We start from the raw sequence: 11453 nt of genomic DNA on the forward strand, positions 1-11453 counted from the left end.
AACATTTCCCAAAGTTAAATCGTACAATATTTGAGCTTCAGGATACCTTAGAGAACAAACATTGTGAAGTCCTGATTTTCTAGCTGGAGCTCTGTTAGATGCGGAGGAATTCAAAGACTGCCAAAATAGCGTCACCCAACACTGCCAGTTGGCAGAACAAGGAGGAGAATTCGGAAATCCCGACCTCATGCTCTTTTCTCTCCACCTCTGTATCTCCTCCGTCTCAAGGAACTTATAAACAAGGAACCGAATATTTTCACAGAATTTTAACTTATCCAACAAATATTTGGTTGATTTCATTTTCTCCTTGTCCTAAATTCTACTATAGAAACATTCAATAAAAAGAGTGCTGTATTTCTTTCTGAATTAATAAATTGTTTTTTTCTCCACCACTTCACCCATGGTGCCTAAAAAGCATGCCCACAAACTCATGACACAACACAGCCCACTGCCACAGCACGACTCATCCTTCCTGCAAAGACCTACCCCTTGCCTGCATTCAGTTGAAGAAGTCATTCTTGGTACAAATCAATAGTGGGTGTCCGAGGTGAGAAGATCTCCTGACTCAGGCAGAGTCTCAGTGCCTTTCTGAACCACCGGTAGGAAAAGACATAGATGATAGGGTTGCAGGCTGAGTTGAAATAAGCAAACCAGATAAAGATGTCAAAAACCAGTGGTGGTGTGATGAAGTTAAGGAGGCTGTCAACCAGAGTGTCAATGGTGAAGGGAAGCCAGCACAAGAGGTATATGCCCACAGCGATGCCCAGGGTCTTGGCAGCTTTTCTTTCACGTTTGGCAGCCCCAGCCAGGTTTTTGCTCAAGGTGCTGATCTGCTGAGCCTGCTTGGTAGCAACCACAAAAATCTTCACATACAAGCTGATCATGATGAGGCAGGGGAAAAAGAACATAGGAAAATTTAACCAGCCCCAAAACTTATTGAATAGCAGCTGGCAACTGCCCACACAAGGCATCTCTTCCAGCCACTGACTGAGCCCATTTTCTACCACATCTGTGTAGAGGAAGAAGGCAGTGTAAGCCGCTGGAATCCCCCACCCTGCCAGGATGTACCTGACAGCCACCCTGACTGTGAACTTGGAAGGATAGATCAGGGGCTCACAGATGGCACAGTGGCGGTCAATGGAAATGAAACAGAGATGAAAGATGGAGGTGAGACAGAAGAGGGTGTCCAGGTAGGTGTGCAGGTGGCAGAGGAAGTCTCCAAAGAACCAGCAGCTCTCCACTGAGCGAATGGTACTGAGGGGCAGCACCAGCAGACCCAGAAACATGTCAGCCAGGGCCAGGGAAAGCAGCAAGAAGTTGGTGGGAGTGTGAAGCACTTTGAAGTAGGACACAGCAAACACCACAAACAAATTTCCCAGGACTGTAATCAGCATGCCTACTGCACAGGCCATGTAGATGGCCAGCTGGATGTCCAGAGGATGGACCGTCCTGGGGCAAGACCCATTCACCTGGTAGCAGAAAGTGGTGGGGCGTTCTTCAGAACCTTGGCTGAGGACAGTGTCCATTTATGGTTTCTACTTTTCCTCTCTCTCTCTGGGAACTGACCACCTGTCTCACTGGGGCGGGGTGGGGGGGAGATAAAGAGGAGAAACTGAAGGACAGTTTGGAACCAAGTACAATTTCCTTGGCTACTGAATCAAATGTGCTTTGAAAATCAGTGCAGCATGGGATTTACGGTCTCATAAGAGTCACTTCTCTACTACCTCTGGTTTGTCTGATTGGGCATTTCTCAAATTAGCATAGACTGTATCTTTAAGGAAAAAGAAGAGTACAGGCTAAATGTTCCCTCAAAAACAAAGCAGGCGATGTTACAGCAGGTACTACACAATTTATTGAGAGGACGTCTCTTCTATTTTGTTAAGTTCACCTATGGTCAAACGTAAAGTGAGCTTTCAAGTTATGAATCTGAACCAAGGGAAGAATTAGCTCTTTGCAACAAATCATTACTTGGAGAAGGAGTAACTTCTGAGTCCTCCCTTCAAAAATTAAATAAATTTTTAAAAATACTAAATAAATTGACAGTGAATAAATAGATTAAGCATTTTAATTTCATGTCAACTCTTCTAAAGAAAATAATTCAAAATATAAATAATTAAAAGAGTAGAGAATGACCCAATTTCAGTTTTGCATGTTACACAATTTTTAAGGAGAACACACATTGTTTATACATTTCAAAAGAACTATCTGATATGAAAAAGTATTCTATATATCTTAACAGTCACCTGTGACATTTTAAACAGGTTCTAATGAATTGAATTCAACATTTCTAAGCTACTTACAGAGGTAAGAATCAGAGTCACTTCATCAGAAGAAGCTGTTCCTATAGCCAGTGAGCATAGATATGTAGAATTCTCTCCCATCAGCAAAGATGACAGATGTGCAATCAGTTAACGATCTTACACTCCAAATAGAAACTAGTCCTCAGTGTGGTATCCGTATGAGGGCTGGAGGAGCACCTAGGGACCTAGTTTGCACTATTCACAAATCTCAGTAGTTTGAGGCTCCTACTCAGGACAGGATCATTTATCCTGCCAATTAATTAAAGATGAAAATTGAAGACACTGGTTTTATATATCCTTTTGTTTAATTTTATTTTCAATGAGTTCCATATATTCCTTCTGTTTTGGGATTATTCATGTACATTTCTTTCAAGAAAATAGTTGAGAATAATTAATTATAAGCTCTTTGGTTTGTGCCCCCCACACTGAATTCATCATGGTGTTTTTTGTTTTGTTTTGTTTTTAAGTTCTATGCTTTGTGTTAGTTAAAGAAATCCCAGTAGATGGGGATCCCTGGGTGGCTCAGTGGTTTGGCACCTGCCTTCGGCTCAGGGCATGATCCTAGAGTCCCAGGATGGAGTCCTACATCAGGCCCCCTGCATGGAGCCTGCTTCTTCCTCTGCCTGAGTCTCTGCCTCTCTCTCTCTCTCTCTCTCTCTCTCTCTCTCTCTCTCTGTCTCTCATGAATAAATAAAATCTTAAAAAAAAAAAAAAGAAACCCCAGTAGATGAAATAGTGCCCTGAACACAGCAGAGTTAGATTCTGGTTCTGTTACTGCCTAGGTCATCACTTATCCTCTTCATCCCTCTGTCTCCCCATTGGTGAGAGTACCTACAATTAGACTTACATGGCCATGTTTTACATGGATATTATCAAGGAAAATAACATATTCAATCATATTCTGCTCTCTCTAATTTTTGGTACCAAACCTCTAGAGGATTGAACGCCTCTTTATGGCCTTGAAGAGATCTTTGTATAATGTAAGTCAAACTGATGTTGCAAAAATAACATAATTCTAAAGGTGACAAGAGATATATCTGCCAGTGTGGCCTTTAGTAGATGGTGTAAAGGCCAAAAAAAAAAAAAGAAGGAAAGAAAATGGAAAAAAATGAAGGAGGTTGGCAGGCATTTCCACCTTCTCTACAAAGTCTGGGCTAAACCCAGTGGTGACTGCTAGAAACATGCCTTGTATCAAGTCCATGTGCATGGAAATAGATTTCTGACTCCAGAGCTTAATAATCAGACCAGAAAGGATCCTGGACTGTCACATACCATGACACCCCTCAGTTTATAAGTCATAATCCATCTGCAATCAGCCAGGGAGTCAAGTCCTATGGCTCTAAATTTAATCTGACCAAGAGTCTATGGAGAATAGGGACAAATGTCTTACAAGTACAATAAGGCCTAAAGAAGGAAACTCTTTAAAAAGGTTTTGTGTTTTGTTGGGGGGGGGGGCGGATATAGTACATCAAACCTGAAATGCAATATACAATCACAAATCTATTTAGAGATGTAGAATGTATTATAAAGACTGTTTCTGGTTGTGGGATCTCTAGGTCAGAGATTACCTAACCCTCTGTGCCTGGTTTTCTTTTCTATTAAGTGAATATGATGCAATACCTACACCAAAATTTTGTCATGAAATTGAATGAGTGTTAAGAATGGTTCCCGTCAAAGAGTAAGCAGAGTTGGACAAACAGGAGTGTGAGTAGATATTAGTTCAGATCTTGAGTCAACACCCTCATCCCCTCTACCACTCACATTCAGAAATATATTCCAGTTACATAACAACTAGGAGCAAAAGTCATTGCAGTTTGGATCCTCCAGGTTTTCTTGCTTGTCTTGGGATTTATTGATTTTCCTTTTCCAAAGCTTTTCCTAAAGTGGCGATATATTTTAGAAACAGGAAATTAGAGTAAGTAGAATATTTATAAGATAGTCAAGAGTGTTGTTTAGATTTAGGATTTTAACAATTAGTCTTGCTATTTAATAACACTAAAGCCACTAGCCTAGGCTATAAGGCAGAAATATTAATGTTTCCCCCCCCCAAAGCAATGTCAGACTACTTTGAAATAAACTATTAGTGTCGGTTCAGGAGATAGAAAAGTTATTAGGAGATATTCTCAAAAAAGAAAAAATCTAGTTGATGACCCCCAAGGAACCCTCAAATGCTCATCAATATTTGGGACTGGCAGTCAGTAAGTTTTTAAGAATTGGCTCTATTCATATTTGTAGTCTGAAACAGCAATCACAGTGATGACTAAGGTCTAAGGACGTGAGGGTTTTTTTTTTTGCAGAAAGAATAGTAAAAACAATTCCCTTGAAGATACAAATAAAGAAGCATTTCAGATCTTGATTAGGGAATATAAGATTTCTAGTTTTTAGTAGCTCCTCTGCAATCCAAAGATCAACTAAATGCATATGAAAGGGAAAACCTAGGTTAGCAGTAGATGAGGTAAAAAGCATGGACTTTACCAAGAGTTGGACCTGGTTTTGAATCTTGTAATATTGGAAAATAGCATGATCTCTTAAAGAAACAAGGATTTATGCTAGAGATTAGAGGGAGTGCTAAAATCAGATATTTCAATGGTTGGAAGTAGCTCAATCTAATCACATTCCTTTGACCTAAAATGAGGACAGTCTTCTTTACATCCCAAGCTGGGCAAAATATTCCTCCTCCACATTCCTATTGCTTATTGTGCCTGGCTCTATCATAGGACAAATTACCATGTACTGTAATTGAGTGGCTATGACTCTCCTGTTAGACTATATGCCCCTTGAGGCCAGAATTTCAATTTTATTCATCTCTAAACCAAAAACACTCAGAAGTAGCACTTGGCACATAGTAGATGCTCAGCAGTGAATATTTATTGAACTGAGTGGTTTTCAATACAGAGCAAAGTGTCTATGGCAGCCACCATCCTCTTGAGATAATGGCTGCTCTATTCAACCTAGATATGTTCTGGAAAGAAGAGCACTGGATTTGGAATAATAATGGAATGATTCACTTTTCCTCAGACTAGCTACAATTGAGCTGATATTCACAGGTATCCTTCATAAATTACTAAAGTCCTTTATTAAGGTAAGGAATGATTGTGACTAAAGCAGAAGCCTCCACTTGCTTTTCATTTCTCCCCTATATAACTATGCTCTTAGTGGGCAAAAGGAAATGCTGGCCTACAAAAAGGACCACTCTGTGGCCTCAGATCTGAACTCCTTGATATTAAGTCATACATTTTATGCTATTCTGAGGATCAACTGATAAATGAGTATGTACTGAGTGAATGGCTGCCCTTCCTGTTCAGTCCCTAGGCTCAAGCAGTTCAAATAGCCTTGCTGAATCCTTAAAGAGAGAGGAAGACCCATTATGGAAAGCCGATTGCAAAACGCTCCTGCCATCATGCACTGCTTTATCTACTGCCCCATCAGACCCAGAGAGGAGGTCTATCTTTGCCTAAAGCCTCAGAAACTCCTCCTGCTTCTTTGGTTCTTCAAAAGGAAGCAGTATCTTAGCCTCTGGAATGTTACCTTCAGGATTAGGGGCAGAGGAAATCTCCCCTAAAGGACTGAATTACTGTAATCATTAAAGAATAAACCAATACTCTACTAAGCATCTCAAAACCTAATTTCAATTTCAATTCCTGTTCTTTGACAACAATGATTTGGTGAAACATCTCAAGACCAAATTTGCTATATTCAAATGACTAAATTACAAGCAGAAGCCCCAGGAAGCTCTTGATATTCAATAGAACACAGGCATACAGAGAGTATTGGGGATTCTCAACCTAATAGAGATGTTATTAAATGTGTTTGGAGTAATGAGTCATTCCTAATAGTTAGTCCACAGTGAGAATAGTGTCAAAAAAACAAAAAGGTTCACAACAGCATTTAGGATATACATATAATAAACTTTAGAAACTTCAACCATATACATATGTATGTATGTATGTATATGAACATTAGAAACCTTAAAGAGTAAGATGTTCTGCCTGGAAGTTAATGTCTCTTGGCCACGTCAAAGAATGAAGACGGTATGGCTAACCAAACATTCTGATATTATTATAAGAATTACTGTAATAAAATGCACTTATCACTAAAACCTATGCTGATGGTAACAAGTTTTCTCCTTGAAACCTACCAGTGTCTGAAAGTTACATTTTGAAAAGTAACCTTACCTCCTACAAAAGTAGGCAAAGGTTATAAATAAATTGCATTGGCCACATATGAACAGTTATAAGTTGTAGATATATTCTATTTGGCTGGAAAAGTCCTTTCATTGAATATCTCCATTTAAGAAATTTCCAACCTGTCAATCTATGAGATAGTTAACAATATTTTTACATGACCAAACCTTTCTATAAAACACTTCCACTATTGAGGTATTAGGAAAGGGAAGGGAAAATCTGATTTCTAGTCTCTCAGGAAGCTCACTATATGAGCATGAAAGCTGTATTTTGAATATTGCAAATGTTTCTGAGTCAATAAGCCATTTTCCACTATATGCCTTTGCTAGTGGGGTGTGCACAGAGGGACGATGCTAGATACATTGAGTTTGAGATCTTAATGGAACATTCAAAAAAATATTTCACTGGTAGTAAGAAATGAGGGACTCAAGGTTGGAAGAAATGATACAGCTGAAAAGAAATATATTTAAAAGAAATCTATATAGACGTAGACATGGATATTGAAGCTGTGAGCTTAGCTAAGGTTAAAACAAGTTTCTCAACCACGGACTCTGTTGAAGTTTGGGGCCAGATAATCCTTTAATGTTGGAGTTGTCTGTGCAGCTCCAACTGTGCAGCAGTTGGAGACTGTTTAGCAGCATTCCTTACCTCTACCCTCTCAATGTCAGTAGTCCTCCCTCCCTGGTTGTGAAAACCAAAAATGTCTCCAAACATTGCCACATGTCCACAAGGGGCAAAACTGTCCCTGGTTGAAAACTACCAGGTTAGAGAGATGAAGAGATGGTGTGAAGGATGAAAAGAAGATTGTAACAAAACAAGTTTATGGGATAGAAGGAAGAAAAAGACATGAAGAGAGATTTGAGGCATTAAGTATTATCCTAAAACTCTGGGATAGGGCAGGAACTTAAGTTTGTGAATGAAGCTCGGTGAATAATTACTATGCACACACAGACACCCAAAGATGTGGAAATACCACCTATATGTATATACACAGGCCATATATATATATATATATATACACACACACACACTCATATACATATATACATACACACATACATATCTATGTATATATACATATATATACACACATACATACATATAGATATACATATACACACACAGTTATATATTGGGAGAAAGAAAGAATATATTCCCAAACTCTTTCTTTATTTATTCTTCTTATTCAATAAGACATTTCAATTTTATCAAAATATTACAAAACTCACATCAATTCTTTTTGCAAGAGGTTAAAGTCAGAACACAAAAAAATGAAAGTAGTTGCGCTTGTCTGCTTTCTTCTCCCCTTCCACATCACTCACATGCTCAATAATCCAGGTTCCCAGTGTTCTCAAGCTCTCCCCCCCACTCTTCTAAGATACAATAACAATAACCTTTTTTTAAAAGATTTTATTTATTTATTTATTTGACAGAAAGAGAGAAAGAGAGCACAAGCAGGTGTGGCAGGCAGAGGCAGAGGGAGAAGCAGGCTCTCTGCTGAGCAAAGAGCCTGATGCAGGTCTGGGCTTGATCCCAGGACTCTGGGATCATGACCTGAACTAAAGGCAGATGCTTAACCAACTGAGCCACCCAGGTGCCCCAGATATAACAATAATCTTAAGAAAGATTTAGAGAAACTTGGTATGGCTGTAAATGAGTGTGACAACCAACTGTGTCTTTTCTTCTGATGTGTATAAGAAAAAAAAAAAAAAGAGGATCCTCCATTGGGTTTAAGCCAAAAGAATGGAATTCTAAATCCCTGATTTTGTAAATTCAGGAATTAGCAGGCCATGGGACAGAGTTTCTTTTTATTGGAGGTGCCTTCCCTAGAACTCCAGAAACCAACCACTTTGGTAGCTCTGGTACACCCAGAAGGTTAGATCTATTGCTCCTACTTAAGTGTCCATAACACCAACTGGAGGAATCTCCTTACCCAGTAAGTTCATGGCCCTACTTTTGGGAAAAGATCATCCAAGATTCCCCACTAGGAAAGAATCTTGGAGAATGGAGAACATTGCCTAAGTATCTGCAGGATATAGGTTTAGGGTAGAAGAGTCAGGGTGGAAGATTGTTCCAGTGACAATCATCCTCAATGCTTTTCGAAACCAGGGATAAAACATGCCATATATAATGGGATTGAAAGTGGAATTGAAATAACCCAGCCAGAGGAAGACATTGTACAAATCTTCAGGAGTTGTAAAATTAATGAAAGGGTCTATGATTGTCAAGACAAAAAAGGGCAGCCAGCACAACACAAACACTCCCATGACTATGCTTAATGTCTTGGTGGCCTTGCTTTCTGTTTTGGATGATACTTTCATTTTGCTTTCTGACCCACCTTGTCTCTTGATAGGACCCGTGCCAATTTGCCTAGCATGCTTCCTAGCTACTGTGAAAATGTGTACATAAATCCCCACCATTACAGTTCCAGGGAGAAAGAAGGCTATAAAGGAAGCCAGCACCCCCCAGAGTTTATTAAATATCAATATACACAAACCTGTGCAGTCAGTGGCTGCAACAAAGTCCTCTGTACCAATTAGGTTTAACTCTGAGAATACCAGGCCAAAGGCAAAAAAGATGGGAATAGACCAACTGATGAGCAGAAAGACCTCTATTACAGGGATGGTAATTTTGATGACATAATGCAAAGGGTCACAGACAGCATAGTAGCGATCCACTGAGATGAAGCAGAGGTGAAAAATAGAGGTGGTACAGAGCATGATGTCACAGCAGCTGTGGACTTTGCAGAAGAGGTCTCCAAAATACCAGCAAGACTCAATGGACCTGACCATACTGAAAGGCATGACCACACAGCTCAACAAAAAGTCAGTAGTGGCCATGGATAGGATCAGAAAGTTGGTAGGATACTGGAGCTGTTTGAAGTGGGCAATGGAAATTATCACAACCAGGTTGCCCAACATGGTCATCACTATAGCACCAATCATGACAATATACATGGTACACACACTCAGCATAGACCTCATATTTCTAGGGCACGAATTGTTGACCAAGGCAAAGCAAAACTGTAGTTCTGGAGGGTTGTAAATGTCAGGTGAATTCATCATCTTTGTTCTGTGGATACTATTAGTCTTTTGCAAAAGTACTATGCTTCTCTCCTTTCTGTGAAAGAAAGAGGAAAAACAATAAAAAATTGTTGGTGGGCAATTTTTCAGAAAGGCCCAGCTAGCTGCATATCCAATCCCAAATCGAACTCCCTATCTACCAGAAGCATTGCTTCTCAAATATTAATGTACATAGGAATCACCTAAGGATCTTTTTAAAACACAGATTCTGATTCTGGAATGGAGGTTGGGAGTCTGCATTTCTTATCGGCTCTTGGGAGATGCCAATACTATCAATCTAAGGAATGCCTCTTAACTAGGAAGAGATTAAAAGCAACTAAATGAATTAAATGAATATTGTCACCCAATGTCTGAGTAACCCAGTTAAAACCACCTAAGTGACCCAGGTAAGTGCCCATGTTCTGATTGCACTAATATGTAGTCCTTACTCAGGATTCCAGATCTATAGACACATCAAGACTTTTGTCTGTTCCACTTACATTAACCAGTTTGCTGATAAAAGCCCCTCAAGAATAACCAGGATTTATGAAACCATCATTTAGTGTTTAGCTCAAACAATAATAACAATCTAAAAATTGTGTTTTTTCTCCCCCTTAATTTCTCTTGTGGGTATTTGCAAATGCTCTGGATCCCATTGCTTGACACATCTACTCAATTTAAGAAACATTTATCTTTCCAATGTGAACAATATGGTTTTTAGAATTTAGAGAATTTATGGTAAACTAAAAATGTGCTAAAGCCTACAAAATTATATACACGAGTAATCTAAAAAATAGGGAAGGGGATGCCGAAATGATAGATTCTGTAAATCTCATAGGTTATCTACTTCCATTTAGCAACTACATCCATGAATTTGAATTTAAGTTGAGGTCTCCTTGTCCATAGATTGCAAGGCTAATATTGGTAACAAAGTTGACACACAGACGTGCTCACTGTTTAAACTGTCACTTTACATAATTTATGCTGTTGACCTAAAAATGTGAAAATAATGAGACTGACTCACCCAGAGTATGACCGAGGTTTGATTTGTTTTTCCAATGCCAGAATTGGATGTGTGACTCTGATGACCAAGAACAAACGTTACTGAGCTATAAGGCCAGGTTGAAGAAGTGGACTTTGGCTTGAGAAGAATACATTAAATAAGAATACAATAACTTTGAAAATATTGACAGTACTTGCTACTATAGCTCAATATTTTTTTCCAATGTGTATTATTTGAAATGTTAACATTATGACACATTTTATTTGCTCTAGATATAATAATTTAATGTCTCAGATTACCATTTTTCTTTAGATATGTTTTATCTAATCATACATTTATCCAATCAAATATTATACAATGGAGTTGAACTTGAGAAACCAAAACATAGGGAGAAGTAAGAGGTAAAAAGGACAAAAACTTATTCAAGTCCCATTTAAATTGGATTATCGATTTTGGAACACACGGTACAAATAATTTCACTACTTAATCACTTTAGCCATAAAATACTGAATATAATGAAATCTTAAACACCAAATTAACTTCCTTAAAAATTAACTTTATTCTGATTTTTATTTTCTTTATTTTTGTGACTTCGAATTTTTTCTTTAATTTTTTAAAAATTGTTTTTAAAGGTGGATAACAGGTATCACAAAATTACTTAAGCATTTGTCACTGTACATCCACAGACACAGCATTCCTTGTAAAAAAATATACACCCTTCACTAGTTCATGGTATAATTTGGAGAGTCTGAAGTTTCATTTTTGAAAACTTAATGCCTGAAAGAATTGGTATAACTTTCTAGGTTTGCAAAGTGAATATCACTGATTTCATCTTATTTATTTATTTTGTGTGGGAGGAAACAAAGTATAAAACAGCTGCCTGAATGAAATAGCATCATCTAAA

The 11453-nt window shown here is 38.4% G+C and overlaps 2 protein-coding genes across 2 annotated transcripts; both read right to left on the reverse strand.

Moving 5' to 3' along the window:
* Nucleotides 1-512: 512 nt before the first annotated feature.
* TAAR5 (trace amine associated receptor 5) lies at nucleotides 513-1526 on the reverse strand. Its single transcript, XM_055324644.1, has one exon. It carries the CDS (start codon nucleotides 1524-1526, stop codon nucleotides 513-515), a length of 1014 nt encoding a protein of 337 aa, XP_055180619.1.
* A 6976-nt stretch (nucleotides 1527-8502) lies between these two features.
* Nucleotides 8503-9549, reverse strand: LOC129509243 (trace amine-associated receptor 4). Its single transcript, XM_055324654.1, has one exon. The coding sequence runs from the start codon at nucleotides 9547-9549 to the stop codon at nucleotides 8503-8505; it is 1047 nt and encodes a 348-aa protein (XP_055180629.1).
* Nucleotides 9550-11453: the final 1904 nt, after the last annotated feature.

This window comes from Nyctereutes procyonoides, unplaced genomic scaffold, assembly GCF_905146905.1.
Source record: "Nyctereutes procyonoides isolate TBG_1078 unplaced genomic scaffold, NYPRO_anot_genome, whole genome shotgun sequence".
Taxonomy (NCBI): domain Eukaryota; kingdom Metazoa; phylum Chordata; class Mammalia; order Carnivora; family Canidae; genus Nyctereutes; species Nyctereutes procyonoides.

What these genes read in the sequence shown, in the direction of transcription:
- TAAR5 (XM_055324644.1), bottom strand. Translation starts at nt 1,526, where the DNA reads ATGGACACTGTCCTCAGCCAAGGTTCTGAAGAACGCCCCACCACTTTC.
- LOC129509243 (XM_055324654.1), bottom strand. Translation starts at nt 9,549, where the DNA reads ATGATGAATTCACCTGACATTTACAACCCTCCAGAACTACAGTTTTGC.